General features: G+C 64.8%; 1 protein-coding gene across 5 annotated transcripts in view; it reads right to left on the bottom strand.

Annotated features, from left to right (window-relative positions):
* PIEZO1 (piezo type mechanosensitive ion channel component 1 (Er blood group)) overlaps positions 1-22,689 on the bottom strand; it is a 99,919-nt gene that overhangs the window by 1,105 nt on the left and 76,125 nt on the right. For 3 of the 5 annotated variants that reach the window (XM_075939874.1, XM_075939878.1, XM_075939876.1), the window contains 26 exons: positions 21,560-21,803; positions 21,083-21,179; positions 20,370-20,538; positions 19,937-20,026; positions 18,915-19,003; positions 17,702-17,773; positions 16,302-16,399; positions 15,936-16,023; positions 15,217-15,297; positions 14,602-14,774; positions 14,411-14,523; positions 13,943-14,146; positions 12,949-13,207; positions 12,686-12,874; positions 9,513-9,873; positions 9,153-9,291; positions 8,753-8,900; positions 8,367-8,581; positions 7,803-7,961; positions 7,379-7,526; positions 3,035-3,223; positions 2,585-2,677; positions 1,865-2,037; positions 1,668-1,790; positions 1,152-1,231; positions 305-500 (listed from right to left, as the gene is read on the bottom strand). In XM_075939874.1, the coding sequence (XP_075795989.1) occupies positions 305-500; positions 1,152-1,231; positions 1,668-1,790; positions 1,865-2,037; positions 2,585-2,677; positions 3,035-3,223; positions 7,379-7,526; positions 7,803-7,961; positions 8,367-8,581; positions 8,753-8,900; positions 9,153-9,291; positions 9,513-9,873; positions 12,686-12,874; positions 12,949-13,207; positions 13,943-14,146; positions 14,411-14,523; positions 14,602-14,774; positions 15,217-15,297; positions 15,936-16,023; positions 16,302-16,399; positions 17,702-17,773; positions 18,915-19,003; positions 19,937-20,026; positions 20,370-20,538; positions 21,083-21,179; positions 21,560-21,803 (3,990 nt within the window). The remainder of the gene's footprint in view (positions 1-304; positions 501-1,151; positions 1,232-1,667; positions 1,791-1,864; positions 2,038-2,584; positions 2,678-3,034; positions 3,224-7,378; positions 7,527-7,802; positions 7,962-8,366; positions 8,582-8,752; positions 8,901-9,152; positions 9,292-9,512; positions 9,874-12,685; positions 12,875-12,948; positions 13,208-13,942; positions 14,147-14,410; positions 14,524-14,601; positions 14,775-15,216; positions 15,298-15,935; positions 16,024-16,301; positions 16,400-17,701; positions 17,774-18,914; positions 19,004-19,936; positions 20,027-20,369; positions 20,539-21,082; positions 21,180-21,559; positions 21,804-22,689) is intronic. The other 2 variants (XM_075939875.1, XM_075939877.1) reach the window with 2 other exon arrangements.

The following is a 22,689-nucleotide window of genomic DNA, read 5'->3' as shown; positions in this document are numbered from 1 at the left end:
CGGGGAGCACAAGCTGTAGGGGCCCCCCTGCAAGGCCTCCCGCCCTGCATGCGAGGGCCTGGCCCACAGGGAGTCCTGCAGCTGTGCTCAGACAGCATGTCCCCCTCATGCTACCAATGGGGAGCGCCCCCCAGCCCTGGGCTGGTGCCCTGCCCGCCGCCTCTCCATATCCAAGAGCAATTGGGCCTCTGGCTGATATCCCTCCACACCCAAGCTGCTACCGCAGGCTCCTCCCTCCTCCTTCCCCTTCCTCCAGCTGTAGCCGCTGGCGGCTGCTTTTGGGGGTCCGGTCCCCGGCACTCACCCGTAGCCGGCCAGGAAGCCCAGGCTGGGAGGGCTGACCTTGTCGTTGAAGATCACCATGGGCAGGATGTGGCAGTCCTGCCGGCAGTCCGCCAGCCGCACCACCCACCACTCCAGGAAACTGCCGCTGCCGCGCCCCGGGCCCACGCGCTCCCGCTTCAGCTGCACCTCCATGCCCAGGTAGCTCTGCTCCTCCTCTGGGGCCGGGACAGAGCAGGGTCAGGCCCCCCCAGGTGCAGCCCAGCCACCCCCTGAAGTGCCCCCTGCTGGGCCCCGCCCCCCAGTCCCTCCGCCCCCTGCTGGGCCACGCCCACGGGCAGCCCCGCCCCACAGTCCCTCCGCCCCCTGCTGGGCCACGCCCACGGGCAGCCCCGCCCCACAGTCCCTCCGCCCCCTGCTGGGCCACGCCCATGGGCAGCCCCGCCCCACAGTCCCTCCGCCCCCTGCTGGGCCACGCCCATGGGCAGCCCCGCCCCACAGTCCCTCTGCCCCCTGCTGGGCCACGCCCACGGGCAGCCCCGCCCACAGTCCCTCCGCCCCCTGCTGGGCCACGCCCACAGGCAGCCCCGCCCCACAATCCCTCTGCCCATCACTGCAATGCCTGGTGCTTCAGGGGTGCCCTTCTGCTGCCTGGGGCTAGGCTCCTCACGGGGGGCCCTGTGGCTGGGCAGCATAGCAGGTGGGGCCATTTTCCTCTCGCCTGCCCCCCTCCGAGGAACCAGGCTGCACAGAGACTGGGGACGCCCGTCACCCTAGACATGGGGGTGCGCCCCTCTGCCCTGCCCCCCACGACAAGGTGCTCCCCTCAGCAAGTGGCTCCGCATGGGGGCAGCGCCTGGCCGGCTCACCTGGCAGCAGCTGCTTGACGGGGTTGGCCTCTGGGCCATTGGGCGCCCGGATGTACTGGGGGAAGAGATGTGGGACTTGCCTGCAACACAGGGAGGGGTGAGGGGGCTGTGCCAAGGGCCCCTGCTGGGGCGGCCAGGCTCCGAGGAAAGGGGCATGGGGACGGCTGGCAGAGGCGCTGTGCTTGGTGGGCGCTGCCCACCTTGTGCTGTTCCCTGCTGCCCCCCCCCGCGTCCCGCTGCCCGATGGCCCGTCCTCCCCACTGCCAGCCCGTCCCCACCCTCCATGCCATTTCCCGCTGCCAGCCCATCTGCCCTGCACCGTTCCCCACTGCTGGCCCGTCCCATCCTGCGCCATCCCCCACTGCACCCACATGCCAGGGATCAGCCAGTTGGGTACCATGAGCTGCCCCCAGCCTGGCCGCCCGGCAGCCCATGGTTCATGGCGAGGAGGGGGTTGTAAGTGGCCTGGCCCCCCGGCGCTGTCCCACTCTGCCCCAGGGCAGTGCCCACACTCACACGGGGGCGTCCCTGGTCCCCTGCAGCAGGTTGGCCAGCTCGGTGCGGACTGGGGTGCCGGGCAGCAGGTCGGTGGTGTGCTTCTCGAAGGTGTGCTCCACGGTGCCCCCCTTGCCTAGGTCCCTGCGGGAGAGGGGTGGCAGGTGAGTGGGGTGGGGGGCAGGTCCAGGGCAGCGCCCCGCCCGGACCCCACCTACCTCTGGAAGTTCCAGGTGAAGCGCAGCGTGATGTCCGACGAGCCGTTCAGCAGCTCCCGCCGCAGCTGCTCCCGACTGGGGGGGCTGATGCTCCACAGGGAGCCCGAGCTGCCCTCGATGCGCGCCGTCACGATGTCCTCGTAGCCGTACAGCGTGATGAACTGCATGGCCACCTGCCGCCGCACGGGGCATGTCAGGGCGGGCACGGGGCATGGACCCTGACCCAGAGCCGCCCCGCTCCGGGATCGGCCCCTGCCGCAGGACCACCCAGCCCCAGATCCCACCCCAGACTGCGACCCTGCCCCCAACACGGCCCTGCCCCAGGCATGGTACCCCTCCGCTACCCCCAGGCAAGGCCCTGCCCCATGCACCATCCCCCTCCCCCAGGCTTGGCCCCCACCAGTCACTGACACCAGGTGGTGGGGAGACCGTTGGGGGGCAGTGCAGGGCAGGGACCCCCACCCCTGTCAGGAGATGGAGACATCTGGTCCACCCATGCCTGTGGGTGCTTCCCCAATGGGGCCAGACAAGGGCACCTGCTCGGAGGCGCCTGCATGCCAGCCCCCCAGGGAGCCAGTCCCATGGCACAGAAGGTCGCATGGCGGGAGCCAGGCCCCAGAGCAGCCAGCCAGCCAGCCCCAGCTGGTCCCCACTACTGCCCCCCTGGGAATCAGACTCCCCCTCTCCCCTCGGCGGCTCTGCCCAGCCGTGCCCCCTTACCGGCTGCCGCTCAAACTGGTGGGTGAGCGCCTCGTAGTCCTGGGGCGTGAAGGGCTGCAGGGACTGCTGCTGGGCGCTCGTGGTGAAGAGTGGCTGCGAGGCAGCGGGGAGCCAGCGTCAGGGCAGGGCCAGCCCCAGCCACGGCCCCCCCGCCCCGTGCCGCGCCCGCTGGCAGCGAGGCTGTGCGGGGAGGGGCGCGGGGGCACTGAAGCCGCAGGCCCTGCTGTCCAGGGATCTCAGAGCGCCTGCAGGCCCAGGGTCACGTGGGGGGGGGAAGGGAGCAGGCACAGCCAGGAACCGGAGTCCAGGCCATCGCCTGACTCCAAAGCAGCCAAGCCCAGGCCAGCGGCGCCTGAGAAAGGTCCCCGGGTCCCCTCGCTCAAGCCGCGCGGATGGCGATCGGAGCCAGGGCCCCCCCCCCCCCCACCTGGGCCCAGCCCCGGCCGGTACCTCGTAGCCCCCCAGCTTGAGGGTGACAGTGACGTCGATGGGGTGGTTGACCACGCCCACCACGGAGCGCACCAGCGACATGAAGAGCAGAGGGAACCAGATGATGCAGATGAGGAAGAGGATGATGAGGCCGCCCATGCCGTACTTGACGATCTTCTTCTTCTTCTGGCCCTTGGGCTGCGGGTATTTCTGCGGGGAGAGGCAGGCTCAGCGCGGGGCTGGCGGGGCTCCCGGAGGCCCCGGCCTGGCCTGGGGAGGGACGCGCCTGCCCCGGCCGTGCGGACGGCTCCCAAGGGGCACGGACACCCAAGTGTTTTCCCTTCTTTGTCTCTGGGGCAGTTTTCTCTCCAGCTACTGAGGGGGACAGACAGAATGTAAGTCTGTCTGTCTGTAAGTAGGGTAAAGTTTAGTTGTCCCTAACACACTGTCGCATGTTCCCAGTCAGGACGGGGACAGCTGAACCCCCCAGTTACTGGCTTTCTGTTTTTGTAGCCTCTCTGATCTGCCTGTGCACCCAACCACCCCAGCCAGGGTCGGCAGTATTGTACACGCTGGCTAGTCAGGCCTGGACTTCCAAGCCACGGAGACGCGAAGGGACGGGTTGCTTCACTTCACGTTTTTTCTGTACTGGCTCCGTGGACCACAGAGTTGTAGAATGGTTTATGTGATGTGCTTAATGGGGAGTGTGAGAACGAATGTGAAACAGCTCTAACTCCGCTGGCCGCCTTTCTCTGGTGAGCAGGGAAGAACAGCCTTCTAGGCCCTATACAGATGTATCAGGCAAACTGCTCGGCTACGTCTAGACTGGCATGATTCTCCGCAAATGCTTTTTACGGAAATGTTTTTCTGTGAAAAGCATTTGCGGAACAGAGCGTCTAGATTGGCACGGACACTGTTCCGCAAAAGCTCTTTTTGCAGAAAAGCGTCCGTGCCAATCTACACGCGGTTTTGTGCAAAAAAGCCCCGATCGCCATTTTCGCCATCAGGGCTTTTTTGCACAAAACAGTTTTTAACTGTCTACACTGGCCCTCTTGTGCAAAAACATTTCCGGAAAAGGGCTTTTGCCCGAACGGGAACATCAAAGCATTTGTGCAAGAAGCACTGATTTCAGACAGTAGAACGTCAGTGCTTTTGCGCAAAATCAAGCGGCCAGTGTAGACAGCTGGCAAGTTTTTGCGCAAAAGCGGCCGCTTTTTCGGAAAAACTTGCCACTCTAGACGCAGCCACCGTGTCGGTATCTGATGTCAAGACAGACAGAGATCAGCAGGATCCCTGGGAGTCAGCGTGATCACACTGTTGCTCTTAGGAGTTATCAGAGGAATAGATTGTGTTATAAAGAAAATATCATGAATGAATGAAAAGTTTGTACTAATAGAAGCTTTGTATTAGGAAACAGATTGATACCTTTTGTGTGAACAGTTGTCTCCCTTCTCCCAGGTGTGAAATGATTGTGCATTTCCTGAGGAAGGGGTGTGCGGGAGTTTGGAGAGAGAACTTGTAGGCCCAACAGTTTCAGAGTCCAGACAGTGGGGAGGGGAGAGGGCTGGAAGACTCAGAGGCATCAAGGCTCCATAAATTGGGCCCAGTGCAAAGCAGACAGATGGAGGGCATGTGAGCGGCCTTGCAGTGTTAAGAAACAAGTGCGCGGTTACAGACAAGACAGCCTTGAAACAACACCGGAAAGGAGGCACCGATATACTGATGTCAGATGGCAAAGAACAACTTCCCGATAACCAGATGTTAAAATGGTGATTGATTAAGAGCTGACGAAGCAAAATGCACAGATTGGAATGGGAGAAAAGTCCTATAGAAGATGGGGTGTCTTGCATTAATCTCTGGGTCTCGTCTGGTCATCACCAGAGCATCGGTCCGGACCCAGAGAAGCCCCCCCAGTTCCTCTCCTTCATATTTAACTTGCCTGGCTAGTAAGTTAATGTGAGCAGCAGACTGGTAACTTCAAGCAATGACAAGATTTTGTGCCTGTGTTTGTGTGTCTGTGGGCTTGTCTCTATGGAGCAGATGCTAAGTGTTTTTCTACTGTATTCTCAATAAATGCGGCATGTTGCCTTTTCCCCAGAAAAAGATCCCGTGTGCTTCTTATTAGCTTAACAACTCTGCTTCCAGCACTGCACCTCTCACAGCGACCTGCATTGTCCTTCCGATACGCTTTGTCCCTGGCTAGTCCTGCGTCCCATTGCTTATCACCCTGTCATGTTACTGGATTTTAAGCAAAATGCAGGACAATGTAGCACTTTAAAGACTAACAAGATGGTTTATTAGATGATGAGCTTTCGTGGGCCAGACCCACTTCCTCAGATCAAATAGTGGAAGAAAGTAGTCACAACCATATATACCAAAGGATACAATTTAAAAAAATGAACAAATATGAAAAGGACAAATCACATTGCAGAACAGAAGGAGGATGCGGGGGGGTGGGAAGGGGGAGGAAGGAAGGTAAGTGTCTGTGAATTGCTGATATTAAAGGTAGGGAGAGTGGGATGTTTGTGAGTTAATGGTATTACAGGTGATAATTGGGGAAACTGTCTTGATAATGGGTGAGAAAGTTCAAAGACTTGTTAAGTCCTTGTCGGTAAGTGTCGAATTTTAACATGAATGACAGTTCAGAGGATTCCCTTTCAAGTGCAGATGTAAAAGGTCTTTGTAGCAGAATGCAGGTGGCTAAGTCATTTAGAGAGTGTCCTTTCTGGTTAAAGTGGCAAGAAACTGTTTTCTCTTTGTGATCTTGTCTAATATCTGTTTTGTGGGCATTAATCCTTTGGCGAAGTGTCTGAGATGTTTGTCCAATGTACATAGCAGACGGACACTTTCGGCACATGATAGCGTAGATTATATTTCTGGATGCGCAGGAATATGTGTTCTTGATCTTATAACTCACTTGGTTAGGTCCAATAATGGTATCAGCAGAATGAATATGTGGATTTTAAGGGGAGCAGCCAGATAACGTTTGCCTCAAAGGTGTATACAAAAGGGGGCCATGTGAGGTGTCCAAAGAAAGCTTGTGTTCTACTGATTCTGTGTGTGCTATTCATGTACTTGTATAATATCTGTATGTGGAGTTATAAACATGTACTCTGCAAGGAATGCTCAGCCAATGGCTATGCTAATTAGCAAGGTGCCAATACACATCTCAGGAATGTGACTGATACTTAAGGGCTACCAGCATGGAACACAGGGATAGGCCACGGGACCAGGTGACCTGCTGCGGCCAAGATGATGCCAGGAGAGGGATACAAGTGCCATGTGGCACCCTCCATCTAGATCTTCAGCTCAGCTCTTGATCCCAGAGGCAGCCTTGCAGGGAACCACGAGCCAGAAAGAACAGTGGACCCATCCTGACAGAGGATGTACACCAGAGACTTTTAAGCCAGCAGTTATAACATCTCTGCTGCAAACCTGTATCGAGAACCAGGTGATTTGATGCATGTAATGCATTATCCTTTAACAACCTCACTCCCGCACTCTTCTTTCTTTTAGTAAGAAACCTTTAGATGTTAGATTCTAAAGGACTGGCCCAGCGTGATCCTGTGGGTAAGATCCAGAGTGTAAATTGACCTGGGAACTGTGGCTGGTTTCTTGGGACCGGAGAACCTGTTTGGGTAGGTGAGATCGGGTTCTAGAACCCCTCACCGGTGTGTTAGGCCCGGGGCTGATTGGGGCACAGGGAGAGCTGGGATGTCTGAGGGGTTTTGCTCGTGAGGCTTCTGGCTGGCCAGATAGGCAGGTGAAGTGCTCGGTGGGGCTGGTCTGTGGCCTGTCGGGAAGGTCTCCAGTCAGTGGCCGTAAGGAGCCCCAAGTCTGAGCAATTTGCCCTAAGCGGACGCCCTCAGCCGTGCCCAGACCCAGCTCGGTCAGTTACACACCTTCCAGGATGCCTGCCACACCCTCCGTAACACCGGCCGCGCGAGCTCAGCCATCGGAGTGTTTCGGCTGCCGGCCTTTCCCGGAGCACTTGGGCATCTGCTCACTATTCCCTCCTTGCCTTCCCGGGGTGGTTTAAATGAGACTCGTGTAGGTTCAATGAGACTGCTCCTCACTAGCTGCTCCCAGGAGTTTGCCAACTTCTCTCCTCACCTCTGTCCCGGGAGACAGAGCTCCCCCTCGCATCATTTCATCCCCGGGGGCTGCCCCAGGGCAGCAGGTCTCTGGGGGAATGGCCAGCCCTGCAGCCCAGGGCTGTGTCTGCCTGAACCGGGTGCTCCTCCGCACCGGTCGGCTCGTGCGACACCCCCGTGACCTCTGGAGCAGTGGGCGCTGGCCGGCCGTTGGCAGCGCTGTGCGGCGCAGGGCTGGCTGCTACCGCTGCAAAGGGAGGGGGAGTCCTACCTTCTCGGTCTCCCGGCTGCACTTGATGATGAAGATGTTGGCGTAGATGTCCTCCACGCACATCCAGTTGGAGAGGGACAGGGTGGTATCTGTCCAGACCCAGTCCATCACGGCCCGCAGCTCCACCAGGAAGGGCACCAGGCGAAACCTGCCCCAGGCCAGAGGAGAGGGAGTGGTTACCGGGTCACCCCAAGGGAACCAGCTGCCTTCTGTCCACCAGGGGGTGCCCTCCACACAGGATCCCCTGCTCAGGGGCAGGCCTGGGGTGCTGACCACCTGCCAAGCTGGGTCATCCCATTCTGCCAGCCCGGGACGCGCCCCTCCCTCGCGATGGTGCTGCACGGCCCCTGCACCCGGTCCCAGGGAGAGAGGCTTCTCGGCCAGGGAGGAGCCCAGCCCCCCAAGCCCCGAGGGGGCCCGTTACCCTTGGAAGAGGAAGAGGTTGAGGTGGTTGTATTTCTTGGTCAGGAAGTTGCCCAGGATGCGGGTGGGGTAGCCACAGCGGATCTGATAGGCCGACAGCGCGAAATAGATGCACTTCACAAAGTACCACAGCTGGGCCACCGGGTTCAGGCTAAACATCCTGCGGGGCAGAGCCGGGGGAGAAGGCGGTGAGGCCGGGAGAGGGCTGGGCCGTTGCTCCTGCCTGGCTCCACCCTGTAGGGTGCAGGCATCTGCCTGGCGCCGGCTGCCTCCAAGCGGGATTTGCCGGCTGCCGCTGGCTTGGATTCCCACCCTGCTGGGCCAGGCCGGACCCCAGGCAGCATGTGCATTGAGGTCACACTCCCCGGCTCGCCTCATCGCCCTGCCCCCTGGCTGAGGGGCAGGGCAGGGCTGGGCTCCCCCCGGGAGTTGACCAAGATGGGCTTAGAACCCCGGCATCCCGGCTCCCTAGGACCTGGGCCGCGACCAGGCAGCCGCCCTCCCGTCGTTCGGTGCTGAGCAAGCGAGGTGCCCAGGCAGCTCCCCCACCCCGAGGGGGACGGACCTTTCGGTGACCGCCGGCAGGATGAAGAACATCCAGAGGTGGATGCCGAAGACCAGGAAGACCTGGAAGATGAGCTTGCCCAGCACGGTCTTGCGGAGGTAGAGGGCCCGGTCGATGACCATGGTGGAGAACTGGATGAGCAGCATGACCAGGAAGGCCTCTGGCACCTGGTCGTCCGACAGTGAGGAGGTGATGTCGGCCGCGGCCGAGTGTTTCTGGGGGGAAGCAGAGAGACGGGCCGTTGCAGTGCACAGTGCCGGGCCGGGGGCCCCGTGGGGCAGCCCCACAGGGCGGCTGGAGCAGGTGGGCGGGGCAGGCGCCTGGCCCGGGGCAGCGGGTCCCCAGGGGAGTGGCCGGCCCTGCAGCCCAGCCGGGGCCCAGCTTACCCCGAAGGCCCAGAACCCGAAGATGATGATGATGAAGTCGACCACGTCGGCCAGGAACATGAGGGCGTAGACGTCCGTGGCAGCCCGGTACTTGGTGCACAGGAGGGCGCAGAAGAAGCACCTGAGTGGCTGGTACATTGTCTGTGCCCTGAGAGTGGGTGAAAAACTCAGGCTGGCTGGGCTGATCAGCCAGGCAGCCCCAGGGAGGAGGGGGGGCAGGTCTCCACCCCCTCAGCATCCCAGGCAGGAGGGGGTCCCAGCCATCAAGCAAATCAAATGTTTGGATCTGGCAGAGGGCAGCTCTCGCCTCCCACACCTGACAACTGGGCGGGGGCGGCAGGGGTCAGGCTGCGCCCACACTCGGGTGGTGCGGGGGGGCTCCGAGGCCGGGCTCACTTACACAGAGAGGAAGAAGAGTTTGACTCTGAGCCCAGCTGCCTTTAGCTTCTCCCGGGATGGGCTCTGCTTCTTCTCTGCCTCCGCCTCCGTCTCCATCTCCGCCTCCGCCTCCGCCTCCACTTCCACCTCTGCCTCCTCCTCTGTGGGTCAGAAATCCAGGCTTAGCCCCATGTGGCCAGCCTGGGGTCAGCAAGCACGGGGGAGGGGGGGCCAAGCAGAGCGGCATGGCCGGCATCCCAGCCTGATCTGGCAGTGGGTCCCTGCAGTGCTGGGCTGGCGGGGGAACCCAGCCTGGGTCCTTTGCACCCCAGCCTGGGTCCTTTGCTCCCCCCGTGTGGAGTGTGCTCTCACCCCCCCATACCTGCCACTTCCACCGCCTTCCACTTCTTGCTCCACCGCCTCTTCTCCTTCTTCTTCCGGAAGCGCAGGTGGGTCCCCTTCTCCCCCTCCCCAGCCCCCTCTTCCAGGGGCGGGGGCTCCGGCTCCAGCCCTTCTGCCACCGCCTCCGCCCCGTCCCCCCTGTCGGGCCTGGCCACCGGCTCCGGTGCCTCACGCTTCTCTGCCGCTGCCCGCTCAGCCTCGCGCTTCTCCTCCGCCACCCGCTCGGCCTCGCGCTTCTCCTCCGCCACCCGCTCAGCCTCGCGCTTCTCCTCCGCTGCCCGCTCGGCCTCGCGCTTCCACTTGGCAAAGGCGTCCTCCTTGTTATCCCACAGGCCATAACACTGCAGGGAGAGAGGGCCCGGTCAGCCGGGGGTTAGGGCACCGCGGCCACGGCGTGTCCAGTGTGGGATCCCTCACTGTGGCACCTGTCCAGCTCCGCAGCTGAGCCCCCTCCATAGAATCATGGGACTGGAAGGGACCTCGAGAGGTCATCGAGTCCAGCCCCCGCCCTCAAGGCAGGACCAAGCTCCGTCTACACCATCCCTGACAGATGTCTATCTAACTTGTTCTTAAATATCTCCAGAGAGGGAGATTCCACCACCTCCCTTGGCAATTTATTCCAATATTTGACCACCCTGACAGTTAGGAATTTTTTCCTAATGTCCAATCTAAACCTCCCCTGCTGCACTTTAAGCCCATTACTCCTTGTCCTGTCCTCAGAAACCAAGAGGAACAAATTTTCGCCTTCCTCCTTGTGACACCCTTTTAGATATTTGAAAACCGCTATCATGTCCCCCCTTAATCTTCTTTTTTCCAAACTAAACAAGCCCAGTTCATGAAGCCTGGCTTCATAGGTCATGTTCTCTAGACCTTTAATCATTCTTGTCGCTCTTCTCTGTACCCTTTCCAATTTCTCCACATCTTTCTTGAAATGTGGCGCCCAGAACTGGACACAGTACTCCAGCTGAGGCTTAACTAGTGCAGAGTAGAGCGGCAGAATGACTTCACGAGTTTTGCTTACAACACACCTGTTGATACAACCTAGAATCATATTTGCTTTTTTTGCAACAGCATCACACTGTTGACTCATATTCAACTTGTGGTCCACTATGACCCCTAGATCCCTTTCCGCCATGCTCCTTCCTGGACAGTCGCTTCCCATCTTGTATGCATGGAACTGATTGTTCCTTCCAAAGTGGAGCACTTTGCATTTCTCTTTATTAAACCTCATCCTGTTTACCTCTGACCATTTCTCTAACTTGCTAAGGTCATTTTGAATTATGTCCCTATCCTCCAAAGAAGTTGCAACCCCACCCAGTTTGGTATCATCCGCAAACTTAATAAGCGTACTCTCTATCCCAATATCTACATCATTGATGAAGATATTGAACAGTACGGGTCCCAAAACAGACCCTTGCGGAACTCCACTAGTTATCCCTTTCCAGCAGGATTTAGAACCGTTAACAACAACTCTCTGACTACGGTTATCCAGCCAATTATGCACCCACCTTATCGTGGCCCTATCTAAGTTATATTTGCCTAGTTTATCACTAAGAATATCATGCGAGACCGTATCAAATGCCTTACTAAAGTCTAGGTATATGACATCCACCGCTTCTCCCTTATCCACAAGGCTCGTTATCCTAATGACACCCTGGGGGGTTGCCAGGCAGAGGCGACCTGGGTCCCCGCTGGCCCTGCACCCCGAGGGGCCTACGCTGAGCTTCGGGAAAGGTGCCATCTGGAAGGCCAGCAGCCCAACCCGGCTGGCAGGTGGTGGACACACTGCCAAGCTTTCCCCTGGCCTGGCTTCCCCGCACTCAGGCCGTGGTGCCCTGGGGGCCCGAGTGCCACACCAGCCACCCGCCCCTAGCTCTGACTAGATACATCTGTGTAACATTTCCATATGATCACGTAGCATTCTCATGTCACATTGTATTAAGAGAAACTTTATGCGTCCTTTTATATCTGTGTGTTAAGCCTGATAGAATCCCTTGTATGAAGAGAAACCTTGTGTCCAAATCTTCTCCATAGACACTTAGTATCAAGCCCTTTGTGTTGTAGGCTTTAAGGAACAAGAAAGTAAAGAAAAATGTCCTTTTGCTGGGAGTAGACTAGATCTCTCCCCTTTCGTGGATTGCCCTGTCGAAATGAACGAGGTGTGACTGGAGACTGAAAGGTGAGCCCCTCCCGCAGCAGCTGCAAGGGTGGAGAGGGGCTGGGAGCCAGATCTGAAGACAGCAAGACCTGTGAAGTGAGCTCATGGAAAAGAAGATTGGACATATGGGCCTTGGGAGTGAAGCAGCAAGTGCCTGCCCTTGGAAGAACTCTCTTTGAAGCAGCATTAAGAAAGGCCAGGTGATGACTAACTGGCTGCATGAGAGGGATAAATAGGAGGCATCTTGCAGAGGGACCCAGGGTTTTTGTCTTGTCAACATCGATCCGGATCTGCAGAAGCCTGGCTCCACCCCTCGCCCTTCTAACTCACCTGGCCAGTGCAGTTAGGGGGCGACTCACCCACATGTGGATTGGCCCAGACACCTAGCCCCAGCCTGGGCAGAGAACAAGGCTCTTCCCAGGGGAGAGACAAAGGAAGGGAGGCGGAGACGAACACCCAGCTGGAGGGCAGAGTCGGGGAGCCAGGCAGTTTCTGGCTGGGAAACATGAAGGGAACAGACTTCGCTGAGTGCTGACGGTGCGATGGACCCCCTAACCCAAGGGACCCCCTAACCCTGACTCCTGTAGCCACATCCCGTCTGTGCCGGGCTGTATCCTGGAGAAGCAATAACCCCCCTCTGTTCTACTGGCTGGCGGAGCCTGTTCTCGGTGCTACGGGGGTGCAGGATCGGGGGGGGGGACCCCGACGCGTCGTCACATCTTGTCAACATGGGAGCATCGATCCAGATTGGCAGAAGCCCGGCTCCACCCCTCCCCCATCTAATTCACCTGGCCAGTGTAGTTAGGGGGAGCAACTATTGGTAACAGCGAGAGAGAGAGAGAGTGTGTGTGTGTGTGCGTGTGTGCGTGTGTGCATGGGTGTAATGCATCACCTGCACATGAGAAAGTATCGACTGATCTACGTATGCTCAGTAAATGCCACGTGTTGCTGTATCCCCTGAAAAAGATCCCGGGTGCTTCTTTCAAGCACATTACCAGCAGGAGGGAGCGGTGGAAGAACAGAGCCATCAGCTGGAGCAGGTCGTACTTGATGTAGCGGTCGGTCTTCTCCAGGCCCAGGATGCGTGGGGGGAAGAATGGCTTGGCCTCGTTCCGCACCAGCGAGGCGTAGCTGTTCCAGGGGAAGAACCCGAACTGGCAGAGGTATTTCAGCACCACCATCACCTGCCGAGGGGAGAGGAGTCAACGGGGGGGCCGGGGTCAGGCCGGGGAGGGGCCAGCCGGAGGGAACAACCCACCTCGGTGAAGACGATGGCCGTCATCCAGAAGCGCTTGCTCGGCCGCGGGATGGACAGCATGGCCCACAGGAAGACCAGGATGGGCAGGACGAGGGAGATGACGGAGGCGGACACCATGTTGTTGAGGATGATGATGAAGTAGCACAGCAGCTCGGAATGGGCGGCCACGAAGTGGTAGAGGGCCAGCAGCAGCCGGAGGAAGCGGTTCTGCGCCTGGTAGAACCGTTCCGACTCCTCCAGCTCCTCGAAGTAGGCCTGTCTGGGGAGCACAGGGCCACGCGCGGGCTGAGCCTGCCTCTGGCTGCACCCCCGGCTGCGCCGCAGACGCATGGGCGTGGAGCGCCCGGCGTCGCCCTCTAGAGGCTGGGCCAGGGACTGCTCTGCTAGCTGCTAAGGGGAAGCCCACGGCAGAAAGGATGCTGTGCTCCCTGGTTTGTGCCCCGGCCCCTGGAGCGAGCGCCGTTTGCATGGGTGCCGGGTCTCTTCATGCACAGGCTGAGGGAAAAGCCAGGGAGGGAGCCTACCAACACCTCCCCCAGGGATCCCCCGCGCCCCAGCATCTGCCGCCTTTTCTCCACACATCTTTGGCCTGGGCAAGCTCCACAGGGCTCCAGAAGCCCACAGAAGTCCAAGGGCCCCCCTTCTCCTGGGGCTGCACGCACACCAGCCGCCTGCCGCAGGCCTGGTGCCATCCCCAGGAGACCACTGCACACACTGAACCAGCTCTCCCTGCCGCATGCACGCACAGCCCCGAGCCTAGGGCGGCTGCACGGCGCTCCCGGCCACGGGGGATGGGGGAGCAGCGACGCAGACAGACATCGGCCACTAGAGGCCGCCATGCGCACCGGTGCACGTCTAGCCAGAGCCTGCTAATTTGCATGCCTTTCCCATCATGCTTTGCATGGCTACAGGGAGAAGGGCCTGCAGGGCTCACTCTGAGCCTACACGGCCTGGCTCAGCAGCGGCTGAGCGTCCCGCTGCCGCCCAACGGTACCTGTTGGAGAGCAGCTCGCTGGCCGTCCGGGGCCGGTTCTCGGGATACAGCAGGAGCTCCTGGGAGCCTTGGATCAGCCCCACGTCCTCCTGGGAGCCCAGGCCTGCTATCTGCTCCTGGCTGTGGTAGCCGGTTGTCAGCGGGGAGGTGGTGTCGTCCGGGCCGTCAGCCCCGCTGCAGAGCAGGTCTCCTCCTTCGCACCCACTGGGAGGCAACGCGCACGGGGTCAGCTCTCCGGAGCAGCGGGGCAGGTGCCCTGGGGGACGCTGGAGGGGCCCCGCTGCCCGGCGTGGACGGCACGGCCGGGGCTGCACTGCCCCCTGGTGGTCATGCCGCTGCAGCACAGGGGGGAGCAGCAGCCGTGGGGGAAGGATGGCATGGGCAGGGGAGGGGGGGCATGGGCAGGGGGGGAACCTGGCTTTGGGCTGCGCCACCCGTCTGGCCCCCCCGGGCCATCTATGCACCTGCCTTGAAGCCATGCTGTTGGGAGACTCCACAATGGTGGCCACCAGCAGACCCGTCTCGTCGCCCGGCGCCGGCTGGTACAGGCCGTCCAGGACCCCCCTGTGCACCTCGTCTCCCTGAAGGGGAAGAGCAGCGTCACCCGGCGCCCCAGGGCCGCAGCGGGGGGCTGAGCCCGGCGCCCGCCCCCCACCTACCTGGGCCAGCTTCTGGGTGAGGACGTATCTCTCCACCCACAGGACGGTGGACATGTCCCGGTGCTCCCTGGTGAAGGCGCGGAGCCACTGGGTGAGCCCGTCCACCGTGGCCTGGACTAGCACCCACAGGAAACGCCCCACGTTCAGCGCCCGCTGCACCACGTTGCTCCTCGCTGCGGGGGGGAAGCTGGGGTCAGGAGGGGCACGGGCTGCTCTGCCCCCCAGCCCGGCCTGCCCAGCGCCTGGCGCTCTCCCGAGGGCCCAGCCCACGGCGTGGGAGGTAGGCTGAGCCCCCCACTCCCAGCCCACGGCGGGGACGCCGGGGCACACGCAGACGGCTCTGCAAAGGGCAGAGCTTTCCCCAGCTGTGCCTAGGGTGACTGGCACCCCCAGTGGGGCCCTGAACAGGGCCCAGTCTGGCAGCCCCACCTGTGTCCCCGTGGGGCACGCCCTGGTGGCTGTGGGACGGCCCCTCCGCAGGCCCCCGGGTCCTCTCTGGCAGATCGCCTCTCGGCGGCAGGGCGGGGGGGGGGGGGCAGTCAGGGCTCGGGGGTGCCCATGCCACGGGGGATGTGAACTCCAGGCTCCTCCCGTCTGCCAGAGCTTCCCACCCACCTGCAGCTTCCTCCTCTTCTTCCTCCAGCTCTTCGGGCGCCTCGGCCTCACAGACGTCGGCGTCTCCGTCGCCGCCAACCCCTGCAAGGCAGGGCGGGTCACGGCCGAAACCAGCCGCCCGCCCAGCCCTCGGCCTCCAGCTGCCACCCCCCTGGGGCTGGCCCACGGGACAGCTCCTCTGGGGCCCACGGGCACTGGGTCCCTCTACGGCAAGGATTGCCTGGGGCGGGCAGTGGGGATATGGATTTGGTGTCGCGGGCAATGGGGCGGTGGGGAGACGGAAGGGTGGGGCAGGCAGTGGGGCCGCGGAAAGATGGCTGGGGGGGGTAATGGGACAATGGCTGGGGCGGGCAATGAGGAGACGGCTGGGGGGGCAGGGAGGGGGGCCATGGAGAGACGGCTGGGGTGGGGCAGGGAGGGGGGCCATGGAGAGACGGCTGGGGTGGAGCAGGGAGGGGGGCCATGGAGAGACGGCTGGGGTGGGGCAGGGAGGGGGGCCATGGAGAGACGGCTGGGGGGGCAATGGGGCCACAGGGAGAGAGCGGGCTGGGGAATGGGACTGTTGGGGTCAGGAGGAAGACCCCCCCCTTCTCCACGCGGGGCCAGGATGCGACAGCCCCACTGTTGCTCTCTCCTCCGAGAGGCGGGGTGTCCGGACTGGCTCCGGTGGGGCAAGGGACGCCGCTATCCAGGCAGGGCCGAGGGCGAGCCAGGCCTACCTGCCGGCAACTCGGCCTCCTGCTGTTCCTGCCGCTGCCGCTCCCTCAGCGCAGACTTGGCGTTGGTCACCCAGGCCTGATACGCCAGCTGGAGCCGGGAGACAAGGGGAGAGCCGTGTCCGTCGGCGGCCAGAGGCACCGGGCCAGCCCCCAGCAGCAGGGTCTGCCCAGGACTGGCCCTCCGCCGCCCCGCCTCGGAGCAGGGGAGAGCGGCTGGACAGAGGCGACACACGGACAAGGACGGGGGGAGGTGGGCAGAGCGCAGATGGCTGTACAGAGGGGCGAGCAGCGTGGCCAGACGGAGGGACACCCTGGGCGCCCAGCTGTGGCCATAGCCAGCGAGAGCCAGGCGGGGGCTGGCCTTACCTGGAAGGCGCTCTGCTTGGCCGGCCTCTGCTCCTCCACACCAGCCTCCTCCTCCTCGCTGTCCGACTCGAAGAGGAAATACTCGCCTGAGTGCAGCACTGGGGAGACAATGCCCCGGAGCCGGCGTCACGGACGCCCAAGAGGGCAAGCAAGGGGGAATGGTGGAGCCGCAGGCCAGCGCCACGGGGAGGGGGCCGGGCAGAGTACGGGCAAGGCTCCAGTGGGAACCCCCCAGAGGGGGGAGTGCTCAGGGCAGGCCCCACAGCCCTGCCAGCCCCGGGGGGCGTTCACAGCCCAGGCCAAGGCGGGGGGTGTCTGTGGCTGGGGGGCAGAGCCGACGGGTCCCTCAGCCCAGAGCGGGTGCTTACCTCTGTCAGGGAGCTCCTCCCGGGGGCGGGCCCCACCCGCTGCGCACGAGTGAGACCCGAGCCCGTCCGCCGGGCCTGCCTGTGCCCCAGACGTCCCCCCGCCCCCGCCCGGGGCAACATGAGTCCAACTGCCCCCGTTCCCTCAGCAGGGCCGGTCTGCTCCCGCTACCTCTATGGACTCCTCTCCAGACGCGCTGCCGGGGGCAGGTGGCAGGGCCAGGCTGGGAGGAGCCCAGGGATCTCGCTTGTGGCACATGGGCCGGCGCCGGGGATGGAGGGAGGGGCTGCCCAGCCTACCTGAGCTCAGCCAAGGCCCAAACACACACCCAGCCCCCGCCGAGGGGCGAGCGACGCCCCCGGTGGCCCCGGCCCAGCGCAGAGACACGCTGGACGCTGCCCGGGTCTGTCCTGCGCCGTGAGGGGGCCACAGGGACTGAGGGGCGGGGGGCAGAGGAGAGGGGAAGGACCCTCGGGCCTGGGCCCAGCCCCAACAGACAGAAGAACGCGGCCCATGCACCTGCGCACCAAGAGCCTCCCCGTCGGCCCCCGGGCAGCCCTGGGCGCGGCGCCCGGAGACAGCACTGGGGGCGAGCTCTGAGCGCGCCGGGCCCAGGGCGCCCCAGCAGGAGCCGGTACCTGACAGCTGAGCTGGGCTCCGGGGAGCGCCCCCGGGCAGCCCGAACCCAGCCCGCCTAGCTAAGCCGTGGGCACAGCCCGGCGCCTGGTTCCATGGATCCTCGGCCGGAGGGACTGTCTGAGATTTGCCGAGCCCCCCCCACCCCGTGCGCCTCCCCCCGGTTAGTACCAGCAGCACAAAAGCCCGGTTAGCGCCCAGGGTGTGGGCGGGAAGTGGAGGGGAGGGGACCGGCGTGGGGCCATGCAGGGCAGGACAGGTCGCCGGTGCCAGGCTCCCCCGGGGCGCAGAGGGGACGGGCGAGCCGGCAGGGCCCCACACAGGCGTTAGAGACCCACCACCGGGAGGTTAGAGCCGAGGCCGGCGCCCGGGTTAGTGCTCCATGCCGGGGCGAGTACCTGCCGCATGGTCTAACCAGGGCCGCCACCACCTCTTCCTCTGGAGGGAAGGGTCCGTCTCGCCACCTGGCTCTGCGGAGCGGGCACATCCGCGGGTGAGGAGTGCGGCAGCCGGGGCGGGACGCCTGCCGTCCTTGCCCCCCCCCGTGCCCCCGGCCCGGCTCTTGGCCACGACCGGCCGGTGATGGGCTGGGCCAAAGTGAACATGCCTGGGGCGTGACTCAGCCCTGCAACGGGCAGGGATCCCTGGCGTGCTGGGACTCTACATAGCCCAGGGCTGGGGCCTGGCAGCTCCCAGGCTGGCCAAGGAGCCGGCGCTGCCGTGGGGCATGGAACCAGCCGCAGCTCGTGGCTGGCAGGTCTGGGGGCACCCCCACGCGCTGCCCTGGCCAGGAAGGTTCTGGGGGGAGCCGGGATGGCCGGGGCGACGCGAGGGGGCTGGAGGGGCGACGTGTCCCCCAAACACTGTGGGCGGGAGGGGCAAGGGGCCAGCAGCCAGTGGGTCAGAGTCTCTGGGCGGCCAAGAGGGGAGTCAACGGGGGGCCTGGTGTCCACGGCGGGGGCCGCCCCACCCCTGGCAGCGAGGGGAAGTGGCCATGTGGCCTTGGCTTCCTCTGCTCGCCGGGTCCTGGCCGCATGGCTCAGAGGAGGGGCAGGACACCCCCCCCCACACTCACCGGCAGGAAGCGGGGGGGCGTGGCCAGGTCGGGGGGGGGGGGCAATGCGGCCTGGGGCTGCGTTGCCCCGCCCCCTGCTGCCAGCACCAGACCCTGCGGGACCCCTGGGCCACGGTGCTCGCGGGAGGGGGCTTGGGAGAAGTGGGGGGGCAGGGAAGAGGCAGGGCGAGGGCTGGAGTGGGGGGGATTCATGTGGGGCAGTGGTCACATGGCCAGTGCCCCCCCCACCTCGTGCCCCTCCACAGCAGTTGCCCTGGGGACGGGTGGGGCCCTTCCTGGGGCAGGGGCAGACAGAGACATGTCTGCTCAGCAGAGAGGGGGGTTATGGGCCGCCTGGCGAGGGACACGCAGCCCCACCCTGCGCACCCCAGGCCCCCAAACACCCCTCACCCCACGGCCTGTCCCACCCCGCCAGCCTCCCATCGGGATCCCCTGGGGGGCGCACCGGACACAGGACGCCCAGGGCGGCAGCAGGAGCTAGTGCTGGGCTGGAGACGCTGCCACTCCCATGACCCCCCCCCCCCGCCCACTCTCACCTGGCTGGGCCTCGCCCGCGGCCTCGGCGGCGTCGCTGGGGTGCTGCCCCTGGTGGTACCTCTCCTGCTTCGCCCGGATCCGCTCCATCCTGCGGCCACACACAGAGCAGCTGCGGGCGCCGCCCCTGCCCCCCCTGCTCCGCCCCTCACCGCCCTGCAGGGGAGCCCCGCCCCCTGCGCCGCCCCTCACCGCCCTGCAGGGGAGCCTCCCGCCCCCTGCTCCGCCCCTCACCGCCCTGCAGGGGAGCCCCGCCCTCTGCTCCGCCCCTCACCGCCCTGCAGGGGAGCCCGCCCCCTGCTCCGCCCCTCACCATCCTGCAGGGGAGCCCCCGCCCCCTGCTCCGCCCCTCACCGCCCTGCAGGGGAGCCTCCCGTCCCGCCCCTCACCATCCTGCAGGGGAGCCTCCCGCCCCCTGCTCCGCCCCTCACCATCCTGCAGGGGAGCCTCCCGCCCCCTGCTCCGCCCGTCACCCTCCTGCAGGGGAGCCCCGCCCCCTGCTCCGCCCCTCACCATCCTGCAGGGGAGCCCCGCCCCTCTGCAGAGACCTGCTCCTTGTCCAGCTGTAGTGTGATGCAGTGGGGGGGGGCTGTACACTCTTGCGGCCGGGGTCCACTCTGTTGTGCACTCCCTGGTTGCTGTGTTGGGCTGGGGGTGACCCCTACTGGCCTGTGTCTGTAAGCACGGCCCAGCGGGGGGCAGACCCCTAGCCCCAGCCTAGCAATGTCTCACCTGGCCAGGTTTGACCCAAGGAAGGGGCGTGGCTGCCTGGGGGAGGCGTGTCCTGTGGCTGGGGGGGGGGGAAGGGAGCATGGAGGCCACAGACTAAAACCAGCGTAGGGGGCTCAGGGGCCTGTCAACCCCTCCCCCCAAGGAACTGGGGCTGTCGGCCTCTCCGCTGCCTCCATGGGGCCCGTGCTGGGCTGTATCTCTGAGAAGCGAGACTCTCTCTGCGGGCTGGGGGGGGGTCTCCCCTACGGCGCCAGGCAGCCAGCCCCCCGCTCCCCACGCGCCGCCGACTCACTGTCGCTTGAGCTGGGCCAGGGACCTCTCCTCGGCCTGCCGGTGGGAACTCATGCTCTTCAGGGTGCTGGCCTTGTAGAGCGCGAAGCCTCTGCGGACACCGGACGGGCAGTGAGCGACCCCGCACGCCCCCGCCCCGGGCACCGCGCCCCCAGCGCAGGGACCCCGGGACGGGCAGCGCGTGGGGGCCACCCCGGGGAGCCAGAGCCTCCAGTGACTGCGGCCCCTCGCCCCCAGGCCCCGATGCTCATGGGGGCAGCAGGAAACGCAGGGGCCGCAAGCTGGGAATGCCCCCGCCGGGCCTGCCCCGGTTCTCAGAGCAGGGCCGGGGGCAGGATCATGCCCCACAGGCAACTTCTGCCACCCCCCCCCCACAGCAGGGAGGGGCCCCCCGCCCGCCCGGCTGGCACCGCCCCCGGCCCGCGCCGCCCCACCTGGAGGCCTGCAAGGCGGAGGCCTGGAGCTCGGTCCGGACGTGCAGGAAGTAGTAGCTGAGGAAGACTCTGCGCTGGAGGAGGAGGAAGACGAAGCAGATGCTGTCCCAGATGATGCCCGCCTCCTCCACCGGCAGCACGCAGTCCTGGTCCTTGCCCACGGCCTTGGCTGGCAGGCAGAGACGGGCGCGGTCAGGCCCGGAGCGGCGCCCGGGAACGAGGCAGACGGCGACGCGGGGCACTAAGCCGCCTGCGCCGCACGCTCCCTGGGCCACGGCCCCGCGCCCCGTCCACCCGCACACCGACGGGTCCGACCCTGAGGGCCCGGGCCCTGCTGGGAGAGGTGACGGGGGCCACGGCATCCGGCCACAGCTCGGGCCACGGACCCGGCTCCGAAGGGCTGCCCTGTACGGACCCGGGAGCCCAGCTGGGTGCAGCACCCGGGAGCGCGGGGCAGCGTGGGTGCCGCACGGAGGGCTGAGAGGCCCCGGGGTCTGGTGTAGACACCCCCTTAGAGACCTGGGCCTAACCCCACACCGCAGGCACCAATAGCTGCCCCTTCCGGGCACTGGGAGACCCAACCCCCGCCAACCCCACAAGACTCTCAGCCCCTTCCAGCCTCTTGGCCCTGGGGGACCCCGGCCTCCACGTGCCGGCCCCTCCCTAGCGGGGGATGAGCCCTCTTGGGGCCGCGCCCAGCCGCCAACACTCACGGTCGTAGTAGCCCTTGACGGTGCAAACCAGGCTGAAGAGCTGGATGGCCCAGCAGAAGCTGCTTTGCATCTGCTGCACGAAGACGCAGGAGAGGAGCTGCCGGGACAAAGCGGGGAGGGGTCAGCCCCCCGGCTGGGCAGGCCTCTCGGAAGCAGGGCTCCCACGGGGACTGCCCCCTGCCCCCTCAGGGGCTCCACGCCCCCCTTCACCGACAGGACGCGCCTGCCCGCCCTGCCCAGAGGCAGGCGTTCCCACCGGGCGTGTGGCCCGTCCAGCCCCAGGCCCACAGGGGGGCTGACCTGGGTGTGGACAAGGGCCCCCCCTTGCCCACGGGGTGTCTCCACAGCGCGAGGGCAGGGCAAGGCACAGAGCGGGCCTGGGGCTGCTCCCCTCAGGCTCTGGCAATCCAGCAGCGCCCTGCCCCCAGGCCCTGCCAGGGCCGCCCCCAGCCGCGCGTGGGCAGGGCCCGGGCTCACCGACAGCATGTTCTTGGAGACGATGACGGTGACGTTGTAGAGAATGAGACAGTCCCAAAGCACCAGCCGGGACCTGTCCGGCTTGCACAGCATGGCCGTGCCAAGGAGCAGCAGGTAGAAGCAGGCCAGCAGGTAGCCCAGGCCGAAGACGCTGATGCGGGTGGCGCCGGTGATGAAGACCACGACCAGGACGACCCAGAAGAGGTAGCGGAACACGGCCACCTTCAGCATGTCCAGGTACGACCTGCAGGCCAGCAGCTCGCTCAGAGCAGCGTGGGCAGCCCCCGAGCCTCACGCCGGCAGCTGCCCTCCCACACCGGCCCCGCTGGTAGGTCTGTGCCGGGCCACTGTGGGCCTGGGACACGGGACCCACCTTTCCCTCCCACGCCGGCCCCAGGGGAGCTCCGTGCCGGGCCACTGCGGGCCTGGGACACGGGACCCGCCTTTCCCTCCCACGCCAGCCCCGGGGGAGCTCCGTGCTGGACCACTGCAGGACTGGGACACGGGACCTGCCTTTCCCTCCCACGCCGGCCCCGCTGGTAGGTCCGTGCCGGGCCACTGCGGGCCTGGGACACGGGACCTGCCTTCCCCTCCCACGCCGGCCCCGCTGGTAGGTCCGTGCCGGGCCACTGCGGGGCTGGGACACGGGACCCGCCTTTCCCTCCCACGCCGGCCCCGCTGGTAGGTCTGTGCCGGGCCACTGTGGGCCTGGAACACGGGACCCGCCTTCCCCTCCCACACCGGCCCCGGGGGAGCTCCGTGCTGGGCCACTGCGGGGCTGGGACACGGGACCCGCCTTTCCCTCCCACGCCGGCCCCGGGGGAGCTCCGTGCTGGGCCACTGCGGGGCTGGGACACGGGACCCGCCTTTCCCTCCCACGCCGGCCCCGGGGGAGCTCCGTGCTGGGCCACTGCGGGGCTGGGACACGGGACCCGCCTTTCCCTCCCACGCCGGCCCCGGGGGAGCTCCGTGCTGGGCCACTGCGGGCCTGGGACACGGGACCTGCCTTCCCCTCCCACGCCGGCCCCGCGGGAGCTCCGTGCCGGGCCACTGCGGGGCCTGGAGGCAGGACAGGCCTTCCCCTCCCCTGGAATCTCATCAGGGCAACGTCCCACTCCCCCGAGCCAGGC

The sequence above is a fragment of the Pelodiscus sinensis genome, chromosome 12 (assembly GCF_049634645.1).
Source record: "Pelodiscus sinensis isolate JC-2024 chromosome 12, ASM4963464v1, whole genome shotgun sequence".
In the NCBI taxonomy this organism is placed as follows: Eukaryota; Metazoa; Chordata; order Testudines; family Trionychidae; genus Pelodiscus; species Pelodiscus sinensis.
This window is presented reverse-complemented; position numbering and strand designations above follow the sequence as displayed.